The 19,261-nt window shown below is 39.6% G+C and overlaps 1 protein-coding gene across 3 annotated transcripts; it reads left to right on the top strand.

The window, feature by feature from the left end:
- The first annotated feature begins 107 nt into the window (after positions 1-107).
- Positions 108-18,815, top strand: utp15 (UTP15 small subunit processome component). 3 transcript variants are annotated; one of them, XM_067982724.1, is made up of 15 exons: positions 123-199; positions 1,383-1,597; positions 2,302-2,396; positions 3,383-3,527; positions 4,582-4,674; positions 5,962-6,146; positions 7,104-7,282; positions 7,669-7,794; positions 8,314-8,449; positions 9,147-9,231; positions 10,093-10,245; positions 11,079-11,180; positions 11,830-11,963; positions 12,768-12,826; positions 15,982-18,815. In XM_067982724.1, exons 4-15 carry the CDS (start codon positions 3,438-3,440, stop codon positions 16,212-16,214), a joined length of 1,575 nt encoding a protein of 524 aa, XP_067838825.1. In that variant the 5' UTR covers positions 123-199; positions 1,383-1,597; positions 2,302-2,396; positions 3,383-3,437; the 3' UTR covers positions 16,215-18,815. The 3 variants fall into 3 exon arrangements, with proteins under 3 accessions (XP_067838826.1, XP_067838825.1, XP_067838824.1); XM_067982723.1 differs by lacking the exon at positions 2,302-2,396; XM_067982725.1 differs by lacking the exons at positions 1,383-1,597; positions 2,302-2,396 and having other exon boundaries at positions 108-199.
- The last annotated feature ends 446 nt before the right edge of the window (positions 18,816-19,261 follow it).

The following is a 19,261-nucleotide window of genomic DNA, read 5'->3' as shown; positions in this document are numbered from 1 at the left end:
GTCCGAACATGAAAATTAGTTCAGTTTCGATAATCATTTAAAAGGAGAATTCACGTGGCGACTGTTGCTTAAAAAAACCCGAACTGGTATGCGCCTGTTAATACCAATAAAGTTTATTGCGAGAGGCGGAAGTGACGCAGTATGGCGGACCTAGCGGCCGGCGGCGGAGTGTGAAGCCGCGTGAGTCCCAGTCCGGACGGTTAGTGTTTAAAAGCTGCTCGTTTGGGAGCTGTTCCAATGGTTTCACGTAATAAACAATGGAAGAGACGCGCGGGATTAAACATTCCGTTTGGCGGCGGCGCGCGGGGTGGCAGGTCGGTTCGCCGCGCCGCTGTGTTAGATCTGCAAGATAAATGGATGCAGGTGGTGTGTGGCCATGTAGCGGTGGTTCGTGTTACTAACATTGTAACTGGAAAGCCGGCATATTCCTCTCCACGGTTGATAAAAGGCGCCGTGATGCGCTATTTGCGACCAATGTCCAATGCCTTTCGACCTCCATTCTGTAGGTGGTGATCCCTGATAGGGGAGGGAGGGAGGAGGATGGGAGTCCCAAAATGCCCCTGTCCCAAAATATGGCCTATAAACACGTTTAAAATGGAGGTGTATTTACTGAGGCGAAAGGCTGTCCGACGCACGTTGCCGGGGTGTCTCTGTGACCCCTTGTTGCAGTATTTTGTTCTTCAGAACTGTAGCTTAAAGGTAGGTGTAGGACAGATATTTTATTGTTTGGTGGTGGGGGGACTGATATCATGGTTCCATTTCACTGATGGTGTCAGTCTTGGCGCAGTGATAGTACACTCACCCCAGTCAGAGGTTTTGGGATAAAGTCCCATTCCAGACACTTGAGCACATAATCTAGGCTGACAAGTCAGTGCAGTACTGAGGGAGTGCTGCACTGTTGGAGGTGCTGTCTTTTGGATGAAACCTTAAAGCGCCTGCCCTCAGGTGGATGTAAAATATCCCATGACAGTATTTGAAGAGCAGGGGAGTTCTCTTTGGTGTCCTAACCAATATTTATCCCTCAACCGACATCACCAAAAACATTATCTGGTCCAGAAGAGATAGCAGGAGTAGGCCATTTGGCCTCTTGAGCCTGCTCTGCCATTCAATGAGATCATGGCTGATCTGATTTTTACCTCAACTCCACTTTCCTGCCTTTTCCCCATATCCTTTGACTTTCTTGCTGATCAAAAATTTGTCTAACTCTGCCATGATCATTATCTCATTGATATTTGTGGGACCTTGCTGTTTCCAAAATTAGCTGCCATGTTTTATTTCCTACAACAGTATTTCAAAAGTGCTTCATTGGCTGTAGAGTGCTTTGCAACATCCTGAGCTTGTGAAAGGTGCTATATAAATGTAGGTGCTTACTTTCTTTACAGGAAGTTCTGTGTAAAAGGCCTGCCAACAAGTTGTACCTTGAGGTTTGAGCACACCATCAAGGCTGATATTCCAGTGCCATATTGAGTGCTGCATTGCCGAAGGTGCTATCCTTCAGCTAGGGTATCAAATCGTGGTCCCAGCTCTTTGTTCCAGCTGCTAAGCATTCTATGATGGTGCTTCATGCTTAGGGAAGTACTGAGTGAAGTGATCCAAGGTATGGTGCTATGACATCTACTGGTTATAATTTACATTAATATCATGAATTCAGAGGCTCATTGCACGCATATCAAACTCACAGATAATGCCAATCCAGAACAGGAAATAGAATCTAAAGAGGCAGACAAATACTTACATAATGAGTTAAATAACACATGTAAATAGGAAGATCAGTGGCAAATTAAATACAGAAATGCAAAGTATTGCACATTAGAAGAAAAAGTTGGTGACGCACAGGCGCCACGAATAGTATATAGGTGTTGAATGAGATCTAGAAGAGAGTGTTAATGGATTCAGCACTTAGTGTCTCCAGTCACTGCAGAATAGGAATTAATAAAGCAAGTAGAATGCTGAATTATATAGCTAGTAGAGCACTAGCCAAGGTGTTCAGCTAAAATTGTTTTGATGCTCTGGCCAGATCATATTTTGAGTCTACTTTTGGTAATCAAGACACAAGGGAGACATTCAAATCTTGTAGATGTTGCCAAGAAGATGCACAAGGCTGATCAGAGGACTAATTTTGAGGAAGACTGAAGACTCGGACTTTTTAGTCTTGAAGGGCATGAATCTAGTTGAAATATAGATAGAACTACGGTATAGAAAAGTAAACCTGGAACAGTACTTCAAGTTACAGTGATGATCGGGCATGTGGGCATAAAAGACAAATTTAGGACTGACTTGACATTGTTGTATATCACACAGAATGATCAACACATGGAGAGAAAAGCTTTTTGTGATCAATTTTAAAACCAAAAGATAGATTCGTCCCTTCCCTGATGATGAACTGTTTGAAGCAGGTACTTGAGCTTCTGTAGAATGGTTTACAGCAGGTAAAAGAAGCCCAATTGTGTTTCGTGTCCTCATTCTTATTGATTTAAAAGAGGACCTGAACCTAGCATTGAAATAAGTCTGAAAAATGGACTAAGCAATCCAAAGGTGGGGACTATGATTTATACTGAACTATGTCAAGAAAAGTGTACTGCACTGCAGGAATGTGTGCTTTTGATGTTCAATGGTGCAGTTATACTGCTATTTTTGTATTGCCACGAAGTGATTTCTATTTTACAGCAATACAGACATGGCGGTGTAACTCTGGAGTCAGGACTCCAGGGCAGTGTGAGACTGTCCTGTGAGAAGCCAACTCTCTCCAGTTTTATTTGTCATCACATGCAGTATAACTCCTATGTGCTGCCAAACCTGGTTTAAAAGGTGCTCAGAGGTTCTTTGGGCTTTTTGGGAATTATAAAGACTTAAAATTGTTTTAAATATTTAGAGAGTCTCAGGCCAGGAGCTACAGTATAAATGCAACCTTAATGTGATGATAGTTTGTATATTCTAGTAGTTTAGAGTAGTAGCTATCTTTCAGTATGGTCATCCTGTATGTGGTAAGTTGCATGTAATCAGATCATAGAGGGTAAACTGCCTCTGTTGCTTATGAAGGAAAATTGCCTCAGTACTAGTCCTTATACCCTTTTATCCTAATCAGATGTTTACTAAGCTTTTTAAAGGCGTTAGTTGATAAGCTTAAAGGAGCTGCTTTTGCTGGTAGTCTATTTGGCATATCCACTATTCTAACATGAATCCCACGATGGCACACGAGGGAGGTACTGTCTGTAGCCAGTAAATCATGCCAGCTTTGTTGTAAGTGTTTAGTTTCGTATAGTAGTACTTGATAGAAGCGTATCAAATCTATTTTATCAGATAAAAATGTACTTGTTTTGTCTTTTTCTGGAGATTTCGATACTGGCCATTAACTTATTTTTCAAATTTTGATCCTTTCAAGTGCCTGAGAGAGCACTTGAAAGTGCAACTTCTGCTAGAATAAAAATCGGAAGACAATGACTTCTTACAAGCCAACTGTGATTCAGAGCTATCCAAAACTTGGAGAGAAGATCACACAGGACACGTTATACTGGAAAAATTATAAGGTAGGATCAGAATGCATAAGGTAGGATCAGATAGTCAAAATCTTTTCCCAAAGGTAGGGGAGTCTATAACGAGGGGGCATAGATTTAAGGTGAGAGGGGAGAGATACAAAAAGGTCCAGAGGGGCAATTTTTTCACTCAAAGGGTGGTGAGTGTCTGGAACGAGCTGCCAGAGGCAGTAGTAGAGGCGGGTACAATTTTGTCTTTTAAAAAGCATTTGGACAGTTACATGGGTAAGATGGGTATAGAGGGATATGGGCCAAGTGCAGGCAACTGGGACTAGCTTAGTGGTATAAACTGGGCGACATGGACATGTTGGGCCGAAGGGCCTGTTTCCATGTTGTAAACTTCTAATGGACAGTCTTTGGTAATGCTCAAAAAGCAGACTTAATACATGTGAGCATATTGTGTTCTCTCTTTATTTGTTGGTGCAAATGTCAACATTAATCACTATTTCATAAGTGAGAAGGGAGAGAGCTTGCTTCCTTATTTAAGCCAAAAGACCAGATTCCCAATGCCACCGTAATGCATACCATGATTACAGTGCTTTTAGCTACAGTTGAATATTTAGTCTTGGCATCTATAAATTTTACAGAATCATCAATCCCAGGTATTTCTGAGCTTTGGGCTTCTTAATGTAAAATGTGGCCAGTTGAGTTCTGTTGAAACCACATATGTTACACTAAATGAGATGTATTCATGTTTATTTACAGTATATAAGACCGGAAAATCTGTCGTGAGTCTTGATATTTAAAACTCACAAATATTCAATTGTAGCTAAAAGCACTGTAATCACGGTATGCATTACGGTGGCATTGGGAAACTGGTCTTTTGGCTTAAATAAGGAAGTGAGCTCTCTCGCTTCTCAATTATGAAATAGTGATTAACGTTGACATTTGCACCAACAAATAAAGATATAGCACAATATCATTGGATTTTGTATTGTTGCATATTTTAGGCAACGGAATCCATCTGTACCCCCATATAACTAACATATGAAGCTGTACACCTGATGGAAATACCAGTACTGGCTTAACTTAATTTTCTTTTTTTCAGGCTCCAGTTCAGATAAAAGAGTTTGGTGCTGTGACAAACGTAGATTTTTCTCCAATTGCTCCCTACAACTATGCAGTAACTGCTTCTACAAGGGTGAGTCCACAAAGTGCCTTTGTCAAAAAAAATTAAATAACTTCAATTTGATTTTGATTTTTCTTATGTGTTTCTACAAAACCATCATTGATTGTTTTACTGTGTCATATGGTAGTGCAGTTATTTCTATGAGATCTCCCGGAAGTATCCAAATCGTAAACAAACTTTTTCACATTAATCATTCCACTCCAGTGTTCTATAATGAGAGATATAGCTACACTTGGTAGAAATTTAATTTACAAACTCTTAAACCCTTGTTCTGCCACATATGTGTTTTAAAAGTGTCAGTTGGGAATAGCAATTTTTTTCAAGCGGTCTTGCAATGGTGGAACCACTTGAGGAATGCAATTGGTCAGAATTGTTACATTAGCTTAGTATTGAGTTTTCATGAAGGTCCTTTAGGGTTTGGGATAAATTTCACAGAACTTTAACATAGAGGTTTATCTGTGGGTTTGTTGTCTCCCTCAAGAGATTGAATGAGTTGGGTAGAGTTTGTGACAGACCAAATTGTACATGCTTTGTGGAAAGAAAGAACTTGAATTTACATAGCGCCTTTCATGACCTTGGGGCGTCCCAAGTATTTGTGAAGTGTAGTCACTGTTGCAATGTAAGGACATGTAGTAGCCAATCTGTGCACAGCAAGGTCCCACAGACTGCAATGAGATATGTGGCTAGATAATCTGTTTTAGTGATGCTGGCTGAGGGTTAAATATTGGTCAGGGTACCTGGAGAACTCCCTTGCTCTTCTTCGAATAGTGCCATGGATATCTTTTACGTCTACCTGAGAGGGCAGATGGGGCCTCGTTTTAACATCTTACCCATAAGGCGGCACCTCCCACGGTGCAGCACTCTCTTAACCCAGGCTGACACTTTGCAGTACTATGTGCTCAAGTCTTTGGAGTGGGGCTTGAACCCACAACCTCCTGACTCGGAAGTGAGAATGCTACCACTGAGCCAAAGCTAATACTGAAAGGATAGACTTCAGTTGAATGACCTTTTCTTATTTATGCTTAAATACCTCTTACTTGGTTGTTGGGTGTTGAAATGTTGGCTCCAGAAGATAACAAGGATGCAGTAATACTACCAGATCTTTCTCAGTATTTTAAGTCTTGGTGCCTCCTCATTATTAGTTACAATTCTAGTTGTAGGGTCAGTTGGGGCACTAAAGTTTCTTGTATGTCTGGGTACCCACTGACATATGTTCTTAAGCAACTGCTTTACAGGGTTATTTTTGACAGATCTGTTTAATAAGTTTAATAACATGTATATTTTCATTTTATTGTTTAGATCCACATATATGGTCGATACTCTCAGGAACCTATAAAAACGTTCTCGCGATTTAAGGACACAGCATACTGTGGTACATACAGAGATGATGGAAAGCTGCTTGTTGCAGGCAGTGAGGATGGTATTGTTCGCCTTTTTGATGTTGGTGGCCGAGCAGCACTCAGACAGTACAGTGGACATACTAAGTAAGTTGTTTTCTAAACCAGGATTAGAGGAGAAGGTAACTGTGGCTAAGTTCTGTTGATGATAGGCACTTGCCAATAAAGTTTTTTTTTCTTATCTGTTTTAAAAAAGGCTTCATTTTGAAAAGGAAGTTTCACTTTGGAGGAATCTTGCATAGCAATCTTTTGCCTAGAGTGGAGACCCCTCTTTTACTCCATTCCCCTCACAGAATGGGGATTTTTTTTTTGTCTGTCCCAATAGAAATCCTTACTCTTCATCCTCCAATTTCACATGGAATTATTTATACAAGACCAGCAAAGGAAGGTTCCAGTGTGAGCTCTGAAGGCGATCAGACCCAACAGATTTGCTGAAATGTTCTGCTGTGAAAGTGATAGAATCATAGAAGTTTCAGCTTTGAGAAATCTTGTAAACCGAAGAAGGCGATTTCACCCATCATGTCTGTACCGGCCCCTTGCTAGAGCAATCCAAAACCGATCCCAGCTGTCTCCTCATATCTCCTGCTTCAAATGTTTATCCAAAATCTGAGTGCTGTTGTTACTTTGTAGAATCATTAATAAAAAGTCCATATTAATCTTTGGCATGCTGTATGTGGGTGTCTGTTATGCATCCAGATGGATTTTTAATATGCGAGGTGTTTTTAAAAATGATATTTGAAATTAGCTCCTTATATTAAATTTTAAAAAATAGGCTCCAGTCTATCCTTTCTTTCCATCTGTTGTTTAGAGTCCAGATTGTTAGCAAAAATTAAAGTGCAAGTTAGAGCTAAGCAGATTTGTAACTTGTTTTAAAGGATTTTTTGTTTTTAATAACTTTACAAGTGAAATGTGAGCAAATAATTTGAGACATCCTAATAAGAGAGCCTGATACTGTGATTAAAACCCAGAATAGATGTGTCTGTCTTTATAATAATTGGAAGACGTAAAAGATCAACTGAATCTAGATAAAATCTTCTTCTTCAGAGCAGTTCAAGTCACTGCATTCACATCTGACAAATACCGTTTGATGTCTGGATCAGATGATTACTCAGTCCGGCTTTGGGACATTCCAAGCTCAACAGAACTCCACTCCTTTGAAGAGCATACTGATTACATCCGATGTGGCTGCACCAGCAATTTGAACGCAGACCTCTTTGTTACAGGTAGGTAGTTCTTACTGGAACAGCAAACTAAATAATTGGGTTCAGTAGCATTGTTTTTGTTTTTACACTTCCTTTCAAGCAACCATTGACAACAGTTCATAGCTTGATGTGTAGCGTGTCCTACATCTCAAGTGTTAGTACAATCCTGGCTGTTTGTAAGTGCAACATAATTCAATGCTTATCTCATGTTGTTAGTCCTCTCGGTCCCTACAGCTATTGACTTTGTCTACGTGGGATAGAGAAAATCTTTAAAGGGTTGTTACCCACACACTCTTGTGATATAAAATGCAACAATGCCTTTGTCTTGCACCAAAAGGACACAATGTGACTGAGTCTGCTTTCTAACAGTTTCTGATATTCTTCCCTATTTCCTGCTATTTATATAGGTTCATATGATCATACAGTGAAGGTATTTGATGCGCGAATGGCTCAAAGCGTGATAACTATGGAACATGGGCAGCCAGTAGAGAGTGTGTTGCTTTTTCCATCGGGTGGACTTCTGGTATCAGCAGGTCAATATGCTTTGGTTGTTTAGAAATGTAAATTAGTGGAGTTTTTATTTAGCTGTGTTGTCAATATAAAGGAATCGGCCAAGGCAGCCAACTAATTTTCATCGAATCCACTGCCATTCATGTCTTCCTCTCTCGTGGTCTCATATTGGCAGCAGATCATTATACTGTCCCGGATACATCATAAAAGTTGCAGTATAACCTGGAGGATGAACTCCATCTTATTAACCTACTTTCCAGTCTTCCCAGTCCACAGAACATTTTTGTTTTTTTTCATTCTTTGTAAATTTTCTGTAACTGCAAAGATACTGATGTAGTTGCTGGCATTCTGCAATATCAGCATTTCTAGTCCTGTGCTTTGCTGTTTAAACAAAATACAGATATGTATTCCTTTATGAAATCTACATAGCATTTTTCTCAGAAATCGTAATGTTTACCATCTTGATGAAAACTATAGGTTTTATGTGAGTGTGGTTTGCTTAATAGCCATTTCTCCTAATAACTATGCTTCCCTTTTTAAAGGTGGCCGGTATGTAAAGGTCTGGGATATGTTGAAAGGAGGACAGCTGCTGGTTTCATTGCGAAACCACCACAAGACCGTCACCTGTCTGTGTCTAAGCAGCTCAGGGCAGAGACTGCTCTCAGGCTCTCTTGATAGGTAGGAAACTCATTTGTTCCTTGAACAGAATTGAAATGGAATCAGCATGTGCGTGGATGTGATGTTTGCTTTTTTTAAAACAGAGATTTGATTTTGGATGGTTTATTTAAAATCTGGTGGTAAAATTCCAATGCAATCTATGTAAAATTATATTAAGTCTCGTCCTGAGAGTTTACAGGTCAGAGGTATTTGAAATGGAGAGATTTTGATGAGGTAAATAGGGAACAGCTACTTACATTGGTTGAGTAGTTAGTAACTAGAGAGTACAAATTAAGGTCATCAAAACAACAAAGAAAGAGGCTAGAAGATTTTTTTTTGCAGAGGGTTATTACGATGTGGAATGCCCTACCGGAAACAGTGGTAGAAACGGAATCCATGGTAGCTTTTAAAGCGGAGTGGTTAAATATTTGAAAAACAAAAAGGTCCGAGAAAGACAGGCAACCGGGACTAAGTGGATAGTGAGAGCCAGTGTAGTCCTAATGGGCCAAATGTCATCCTCCTGTGCTGTAAAAGTATGATTTTATGATCATAAAAGCGTCCATATATACTGGATTTTGTAGTAGTTATAATCGCAATGTTGAGTTTTGTCTGTGTTGTAAAAGCTTTTTTTTTTGTTAATGGTCATTGATATTTGGGTTTCCTATTTATTTTTTTATATAAATGTACACTTGTAATATTTTAGAATCTTAATTTGCAGGCATGTCAAAATATACAGTACATCCACATACAGAGTAGTCCATAGTTTGGATTATGCAGCAGCCATTCTGAGCCTGGCTTTAGCAGTGAGTATAATATGTTTTTGTTATGATATGGCTGATTATGATCTTTTCCAAGCGTATTCAGAGTCACTTAAACCCTTTTCACTGCGTCTATACCATTTGAAAATGGTATTGTATAGTAAAATGTATTACTACAGTAAAGCAGATTTTTTTTGTGCGGTGCTGGAAAGGCCGCATTTATTGCCCAGATCTAGTTGTTCTGAGAAGGTGGTGGTGGGCTTTCTCCTTTGACTGCTGCAGTCCTTATGCTGATGGTGCTCCCATCATTTCTGTTTCTATTGTATCTGTTCAGTAATCCATCTGTAACAGAGCTCTGGGAATAATTTTTGGCGAGTGACCAGCCCATAAGTTACAAGCACAGGTGTGAGTAGTTTATGATGGTCACAATTTTCTGCTTATTGTATATTGGGTATTTTTATTTAAATTATTAGACTACGTACTGTACATGTTGAGGGTAACCAAATTGCCATTGAATGGTGTTTTGTTTTATTTCCAATTTTCTGTTCTCCGGAAGGCATTGTTTCTTAATTGGGGTAATGAGCCTTCCTGACACGTGAGCCTAAATAGTGAATGCTGACTGACTATTTGACTGTGGAGCGCAACACAGCTGAGATTGATTCTGTTTGCAGCTGTCATCCATACTTGTGTGCGCGTGTATTTTACGACACTAATTGCTGGCTAGTGATCATGAGCGAGAACTCTAGAAGATTTCTCCCCTCCTTCCCACAGCTTAGGTACTGAGGCCAGTTGTTGCATCACATTTCCTGTGCCGTGAAAAGGTTATTTAAAAAAATAACAAACCTTGTTGGTTCAGCCCACTGATACAAAAATACCCTTTTCAATGTATTTTAAATTTTATTTTAGCCTGAAGATGAGGCCATTGTTGTAGGAATGACTAACAGCGTCCTGAATATCCGGCATCGGAAACACAAGGAAAAGAAGCTTGAATTCACAAGTAAGAAAAAAGGACCATCCTACAAATATTTCATAAAAGGAAAGGATTACATGCCAAAGAAGGTGAGATGTTTGAAAAAGGTCTACAATTTAGTACAATAATAGGCCACATTTTTGTTTGTCTACTTTTAAAAAGATCTGAACTAACAAAATACTTCAGCAACTAACCTATAATGGATACTCCACATAACAGCTTTATATGATGTGTGTGGATTTTCTCTTACTTTTTATTTGGTGGTCAAGTATAATAAAGTTTGTTTTTCTTTGTAAAACTTACAGAACTATTGTGTGTGCTGGAACTGTTCTCAACATGAACAAAATCACCAAGCAGGATAATAAAGTTTACAAAATAGTCTTTGCCTAAGTTTCCTCAATTCTTTACACTATGAATGTTCATCTTGACGTTCATTTGCTCTCAATTGCCACCTTAACCATATTCCTCTACTATCCCTCCCCCACACTTGACCACTTTCAAAATCCAATCATTTTCTGTTGCTTTAGCTGTTTGCATTGATCCCCTGTATCTGTCTGATTATCATAGCAGTGCTGGATTGATGTTGTACAACATGCAACCCTTCACCAAAGGCCTTTAATTATTAAGAGTGCATGTTCCACATAGGTGTCCGTTTAGAGGCCTGCACCTCGCACTGGAATTCATTGTTGCTTTTCAGATGTGAAAGTGAATGATTTCTAGAGGCTGCTTTTCTTGGATGCAATTCAAATATCATTTTCTGTGTAAAAATAAAATGTTTGGATCACAATTAATGATGAAATTATGAATTCTTAGCTTTTTTTGGAAAATACTATTTGCTTTTCTAAGAATTATCCAACGGTTTATGTTTCTATCAATGTCCTACAACAAATTTATTTTCATGTTTGTTCCTTTTTTTTTCTAGGACGATCTTTTGATCAGTAAGCCAGTGAAGTGGCACCTGAAGAAGTATGACGAGCTATTGAAAAGTTTCCAAGTGTCCCTTGCACTCGATGCTGTATTGGAGGTAAAGAGCTGTATTTGACTCAGCAATACACAGTCTTTGATATGTGAACCAGTGGTTAAGTGAATTTATGGCAGTGAATTACACAGAATAGTGAAGGGAATTGGATTTCATTTTTGATTTTAGAATGTATTTTCAACTTTAATGTGAATTGCTTCTGGCTTTAGGACATGTTGTAAAGTAATATTAATTTGAGATGTAGTGAAAGTGTTTTTCATTTGAGCTGTTCAATTTTGGATTTTAATGGATTAGTTTTCTCTTGGTTCCACAGCAGTTCTCTGAAGCAGACCTTGTTCTCTAAAATCAAGAACCTGTTCAATGGTGTCCACTTGCAGAGTTGCACAACCAGAAGATTAACAATTATCCTATTTACAGACTGAGAATAGAACCTGTAACTTTCCTGGCTTGTGTGACTCAGCTGTTCACTGGGTAAACTCACTGAACTACTGGGGAGTTGGCCAAACTATATTTAATGTTAATTGACAGATCAAACTCATAGTATTGTTTCCTATGTGGCAGCTAAACTTTCTAGCCAAAAGTACCGTACAACATACACCTCTTATAAATTCCCCTCTTTACTAAATCACAAAGTGTGGATTTACTGTACGGTTGGATCCTGCACTATTCTGAACTGAGTGATATTATCTTGCAGCCAAAAATCAGGGTAAAGACGCCAGAGATTACTATAGGGGTTATGCAAGAACTGAACCGCAGAGGAACGCTTCAAAATGCACTTGCAGGACGAGATGAAAAACAGCTTAGTATCCTCCTTAGCTTCCTCATCAGGTAATGAGACTTCATCTTTGGATGTGATATTCATAGAACTATACACTGTAGTTATGAATATGCACAATTAAATTAACTATTTGCTCAATTTCCTAATCTCACATTTGCTGTTTAATAACAGGTGTAATGTGTTTACCAGTGATGGTATCTGTGTGAACATGGATTATCAATGTTCATGCTATTGCCAGAAGATTTGGTTTCAGTAACATATGCTGGAATCGTTCATGCATGACGTGAAATCCTGTGTTTTAAAAAAAAATCTAATTTATTGAATTTTGTTTTACATTTTCTGTGCCCTTTTTGAGTGTCCCAGCTGAGCAGGGCACATAACCTTCTTATGGGCCTTGTCATTGCTGCTTTTAGCACTGTCACTAGTAGGTGCTCAAGTGTTCTGATTTTTCCACTCCTTTTTGCGATATTGTATCTAGTATCTACTTGGTAACCCCTCTCCCCTGCAACTTGCTCGAGATTAGGGGGTTGCTGTGTGCAGTATCATAGATTCAATACTATATTTTACCACAGGAAGTTAGGGCCTTAGTGCTTTGCGTCATGACATTCCCAGGGTGTATAGAGAATATGTGCTATAACTGTTATCGAGGTAATAGAACATATGCAATGTCTGCCTTCATACCCTAGAATTGTTACCTGTTGCTGCAGCACTGAAATAATGAAATATGAAATCTTGTAAATATCACGTTAATCTTAGTGTTTGTGTTTTTGATTTATTTGGCACAAAGATCATAATGCAATCTTGTGTGTTTCTGTGGAGAATTGACGTTTAATTGGCATATCTTCATATTTTAGGCATGTTGTTGATCCGAGGTTTACACCTGTTTTAATAAATGTTGCAGAGATTATTATTGGTAAGTTCTGTTTTTTTTTCTCTTTTGTGACTCATCTTTTAACATTAGTTTCTATATCATTTATGCGCCATTCTCTTTGAGGGGGAGCAGGGCAGCATTTGTACTCGCCCACTGTTCTTGATCTAGCCACTAGGATGTATTCAAGATCAGCTTGGAGTGACTTCTCACTCCTTGCCAGTAAGAAAGCACTTGTCCTTGGCACGCCCATCTCCCCAATCCCTGAAAGATCAGGAGGATGGGAACTTTCTATGTGGGTAAACATGACCCCACTTTGTATCAAGTATTTATGTATTTTTATAATGGTTTTTTTGAATCCATTTGAATCCAATGTAAAACTGTGATAGAAATGCATGTACACTCTCCACATTGACTTCTGGTAGTTTTTCTGCACCTATGTCAAGATTTGTAGCTATATCTAGTGCCTATAAACATTTCAATAAGTAATAGATTATATATAAGTCTGTGTGTTTGCAGTTCCACATTTTGCTGCCCTCTTCGCCCCATTCTCTTGAATAAAGTGCAACGTTTGACTGCATTTGTGAAACATTTTTTTTGGGGGTTTCAACAACACGAGGGGAAGTCATTTCCTGGGAAGGAAAACGTAGTCACTCAGTTTCAGCACCGTCAGATGCAAAATAAAGCTTGACCTGCTCTGCCACACAAGAGTAGACCTTAACTCCAGGAGAGGACTCTCTAACGATTCTTTTACTTCTCTCACAAGCCATCCTCTCTGAATTAGTTTACCAGTTTGTGCTGAATTATGGGCAATTGTATGCTAGGGTTGTCCAAGTTCATTTCACTTAGGAGATTATGCTTTCATCTCATCAGCTTGTTCTGGATTGAAACTCATATATTCCATAGGTGAAAGAAGACAACATAAAAAATAGGAGCAGGAATAGACCATACGGCCCCTCGAGCCTGCTCCGCCATTCAATAAAATGATGGCTGATCTTTGATTTTAACGCCACTTTCCTGCCTGATCACCCATATCCCTTGGTTCCCTTAGAGTCAAAAATCTATCGATCTCAGTCTTGAATATACTCAACGACTGAGTATTCACAACCCTCTGGGGTAGAGAATCCAGAGATTCACAGCCCTCTGAAGAAATTCCTCCTCAACTCATTCCTAAATGTCTGACCCCTTATCCTGAGACTATGTCCTCTAGTTCTAGACTCTTCGGCCAGGGGAAACATCCTCTCAACATCTACCCTGTCAAGCCCTCTTAGAATCTTATGTTTCAATGAGATCACCTCTCATTCTTTTAAACTCCAGAGTGTATAGGCCCATTCTACCCAATCTCTTCTCATAGGACAACCCTCTCATCCCAGGAATCAATCTAGTGAACCTTTGTTGCACTACCTCTAAGGCAAGTATATCCTTCCTTAGGTAAGGAGACCAAAACTGTACGTAGTACTCCATGTGTGGTCTCACCAAAGCCCTGTACAGTTGCAGCAAGGCTTCCTTACTCTTGTACTCCAATCCCCTTGCAATAAAGGCCAACATACTATTTGCCTTCCTAATTGCTTGCTGTACCTGCACGTTAACATTCTGTGTTTGGTGTACAAGGACACCCAAATCCCTCTGAACACCAACATTTCGTAGTTTTTCACCACTTAAAAAAATTCTGTTTTTCTATTTTTCCTACCAAAGTGAATAACCTCATATTTCCCCACATTATACTCCATCTGCCACCTTCTTGCCCACTCACTTAACCGTTCTTTATCCCTTTGCAGACTCTTTGTGTCCTCCTCACAGCTTACTTTCCCACCTAACTTTTTGTATCGTCAGCAAACTTGGATACATTACACTCGGTCCCTTCATCTAAGTCATTAATATAGATTGTATAACTGAGAACCAAGCACCGATCCCTGCGGCACCCCACCAGTTATAACCTGCCAACCTGAAAATGACCTGTTTATTCCTACACTCTCTTTTCTGTCCATTAACCAATCCTCAATCCATGCTAGTATATTACCCCCAATCCCATGAGCCCTAATCTTGTGTGGCACTTTATCGAATGAGTGATAACTCGTTAAACCCCACCATCACCAACACTGTGTGCTTTAAAGATTCTGAATGTCTTGCTTCTATGAGCCCACTACATTCAACTTAAAGCAAACTAATGTGCAGAAACTAAAGTCAATGGCCCCAAAATTACAGTTATGCCAGGATTATGCCTGCTGATGCCCATTTACACTGACCCCATCAGAGTATGTGGGGGTACATGGGAGGGCACCTAACTAGGATGGGGCTATTGGGCACTCCCACCACTACAGGCATCTCTTGGGCACCTGCCAGCTCCAAACTGAATGATGCTGGCTGCCTTCTGTGGGAGAGGGCAGGCAACTTACTTTCTCTCCCCCCCCAAAAAAAAAACTGGGAACTATTTTTGGCCCTGGCTTGAACCTCTTGGGTGGCACCTACTTCCCCTTTCAAGAAGTCAGTGCATCTCATCTCACTGGGCAAAATAGCCTCCACAGGTCGCACTACAGCTAGGAAAGCAAGAACTCCTAGCATTGGGAGTCCCTGTCACCTCTGACACAAAGGGTTATGTTCGGGCGGGTGGAGGTTCCACACCAGCAACACCTCCACCCAGGGAATTACCAGCAAAGGCTGGCAGCTGATGTATTGGTGTCCTGGCCCATTTCCTGGGCCATCTGCAGTTCTGGAGTTATGATGAGAGCACTGGAATATCTGTGCATTTTCAGGTTCAATGTATCCACACATGTGAACATTTGAGTATTTATAATGTTAAAAGAATTAAGTTCGGATTTTATTGTCGAGTAATTTGATGAATAAGTGATCAGTTTTATATTTGTAAATGCACTTACTACATGCACAAAGTGATGGGAGGCAAATTCACTGCAGCAAACAAAAAGCGGACACCCAACATCGTTTTCCAACATGGTGGTGGATCACACGACCACACTCGTAACTCAGAGCAGCTTCGCCAGTGACCTGGTAGCAGGACAGTTGCAGTTGGTGCATGGGAGACTGGGGAATATAGAAGAAAGAACTTTTTCCAAGAGGGGTTTACAACTTCACAAAAAATGTAGACTTTTTTAGAAATTAAATCATTTGCAAGAGAAAGTGAAAAGGTGGGCGGAGAAATTGTCTATTCACTTTAATGTATTCATTTATTGTCCTTACTTTAGGTATTTATGGTTCTGTGATTGGCGAGTCATCAGTGATTGACAAACAGTTCCTGAGGCTGCAAGACCTCATAGAGAAAGAGATTGATTATCAAGAAGAACTGCTTGAGGTCCTTGGAATGATGGATACACTTTTTGCTACTATGACTACCAAAAAGGAAGTTGTTGTACCTGGAAGTCAGAATTGTGCCTTAATTGCTGGACCTGAACAGGAAGAACCAATGGCAGTTGCCTAAAGCCAAACCTCTTCACTGATATAAAAACTGGATTAGGCACACTTACACACAAACTTATCCTGAAATAACCCCCAATGAATTGACGATAAACATTGTAAAATGCTTATAGAGCATTTACCTATGCATCTGCTATTATGCCAGAGCCAAAGGCAAAGTTATAATTCCTGTTTTCTTTGGGTTTAGTAGAATAACACTCTGGGGTGATGCAAGGAAAGTGCAGGATATGTGATGTTCTATATGGCTGAGTTACTTTGGGGAATAAATACTGTGCTATTTTATATGTTGAGGGGGGTGATGAACATTTTTGAATTGTGGGGTTTTGCCAGCAAAACCTCACCGCTCTTAATGATGGACAGAAAGAGAGACAATTGTATTCTGCAAAATTGATCAACTGGTACAGAGACTTGTATTTCGTACCAAGAAAACCAAATGTCTATCATGGTGGAACAGTTAAGCTCAGGTTTTAGATTCAGTATGCCACAGATTAACCATGGTGCTGGAGCTTTTGCAGTGCAGTACAGTACTCCTGCCTGACTGTCTTCCAGTGGGAGACAGTCCATTTTGTACATTATTTATACTGAACTTGTCCCAATAAAGTAAAGCAAAAGTATACTTTCCCAAAAATCAATTTTTTAAGACTGGATTAGGAAGTTGACAATGTCACAAGGTGAATGTTGCATATTAATGTATCTGATCTAAAATTTGGAAGCTCAGTGGGTGAATATCTTTGTGCCATGCTACTGAACCATAAAGGTCAAAATCCCAGGATGTGTCCTGAGATAGCCGATCTTAAAGTGATGGGAGCACGACAATTGGCTTCACCCTCTCTGGGCAAGGTAGAGAAAAGTGTAGCTGTCATTCTCACTCTTAGACACTTTCTAGCAGGAGTTAATAGATAGTAACTATCAGCTGAAGAGATCTAGCTTTGCTATGATTCTCTTTCCTCCCCCGCCTCCCCCCCCCCCCCCCCCCCCCCCCTCACCCCCTAACAGCCTGTTGGTACTCATTGCTCAGGGCCACATTTAAAAACAGTCAACTTGGTTAAAGGCACTTGTGGAATAGTACCTTGCACTGAAAGCATTGATTTCATGATGGAGGGGAGAAAATTGGAAGGAAACTTGAGGGTGAAAATTAACATTTGCAATTGAAAAGACTGAGTGAGCACAGTGACCCAATTATAAAAGTAGATTTTATTTACACATTGGAGTGGTTATTTGTCAGAAAGTTGATCTTGCATAGAATTTTATCTTGATGGATATCCCTAGGTTTGCTATAATATGAAAAAGTTGTTACTCTTCTGAATGTTCTGCACTAGGGAAATTAGAGACAAAGGTACTAAGTGGCAGTGGAAGGGTATTTTGTTTCTGAAAGCAATCATTATGAATAGCATTTTAATTAGTTTAACATTAAGTCACTAACAGCTGTTCTCATTTAAGTATTGAATTAATTGTCAGTGGTAATGTTCGACCAAATGACACAGGCTTCACGTGCAATCTTCGATGTTGCTCCAGAAACTGCCCACAACCAGTGCAGAAGTTTCGATTTTAATTTGTTTTTTTTTTAAAAAACTGCAGTACTGACAGGTGAGCATGTGAGCTACGACCCTCTATACTGATCGATGGCAGTACTGATCCCTAAAGGACTTTTTAATATGTGGAATTTCAATTTGTCCATAGTGACGTGCAATAACTACACTTGTTCAACAGATGGGTGGTGGAAAGATGTGCGACTATCGGTGGCTAATTGTGGTCCTGGTTACGCAGCGTGTTAGTGGATTTGTCATCATTTTGCCACAGATTAGGGTGTTGTACCATGGCCCAGATAATGAGATCTTGATCTCCCGTGGTTGTCCAAAGACACTAATGATTTCCTCTTATTTGTATTCTGCTGTTTAGATTACATAGTTCATTGTTCTATTGGGTTTGCTGATTGCTGCTCTGCATTGTTGGACATGTTGAGCGACATGATTAATAAGACTCTTAGCTAGTGCCTGCTAAGCCATTGAGAGATAGAAAATCAGAAGTGAAGGGCAGCTCATGCCATTACGATAGCACCTACTGCTGAAAGTTGGAGACCCAGACCAGATTGCCCACCTGCTCTTAGCAAAACAATATTATGGAGGAGTAGAGAAATTAAAATAAATTACTTCACACAGCAGCTGCTTTGAAAAACATTTGTCAGAACATCGTGGTATCCTTAAGTATAAGTTTAAAATGATGTGCAACTGTGTTTGATCCAGTCAAATGTCCAACCGTCCAATTGATGTCTTTTTCTAAAACATAGTTTTATTTAAAAATTAAAAATATATTGACTACTGGTTCAATAAAGTATAACTGTATAATTTATTATTTGTATGAAGGATCAGTTGAATTTTCAAAAACCTGCAAGAATGCTCCTTCTGACATTGTAGGTCCCTGATTCTTGGTTACTATTATCTCCTAAAAATTACCTTCTGTATGGTCTCTGAGGCTACTGTTGTTGCTCCTTTTATCTACTTTACCTTGGTCTCTGAACCCACTGTCTTCTTTGTTTCTGACTGCATGTATTTAGTTTTCACTGACTATGAATACACAGTCCTGTTATTGCAGGATGTATCCTCTAGTTTCTTTAACCTTCGTAGACTAGACCTCTGAGACTAGGGATCAGCCTCATAGTTATGCTGCACTTCCTCCAACGCTTGACTGTCCTCTTCGTGTCCTGGTGACCAGAAATAGACATAGCACTTAAGGTGTGGTCTGACCAGAGGACTACTTGATCGTGATGTGCTCTTATTTGTATTCCACTGTTTAGGCTGTTTAGTTCATTGTTCTATCAGGTTTGTTGCTTGCTGCTCTGCATTGTTAGACCTATTGAGCGATATGACTAATAAGATGCCTAGGTTTCTTTCAACCATTCATGGAGAGAAAAATGCAGAGCAAGGTTAGGATTTATACTCTCAATTGCATGATGATGGGAGAGTTAATGTATTAGGATGAACTTCTATGGGCTGACTGGCATATTCTCACCCATGATTTATATTATGAAACCATACCCATTTAGGCTGGTTT

The sequence above is a fragment of the Heptranchias perlo genome, chromosome 4 (genome assembly GCF_035084215.1).
Source record: "Heptranchias perlo isolate sHepPer1 chromosome 4, sHepPer1.hap1, whole genome shotgun sequence".
NCBI classification, from domain to species: domain Eukaryota; kingdom Metazoa; phylum Chordata; class Chondrichthyes; order Hexanchiformes; family Hexanchidae; genus Heptranchias; species Heptranchias perlo.
This window is presented reverse-complemented; position numbering and strand designations above follow the sequence as displayed.

Coding starts and splice junctions, on each gene's coding strand:
- utp15 (XM_067982725.1), top strand. CDS start 3,438: ATGACTTCTTACAAGCCAACTGTGATTCAGAGCTATCCAAAACTTGGA. Junction 11,181..11,829: donor CACTCGATGCTGTATTGGAG/GTAAAGAGCTGT, acceptor ATTATCTTGCAG/CCAAAAATCAGGGTAAAGAC. Junction 12,827..15,981: donor TGTTGCAGAGATTATTATTG/GTAAGTTCTGTT, acceptor TCCTTACTTTAG/GTATTTATGGTTCTGTGATT.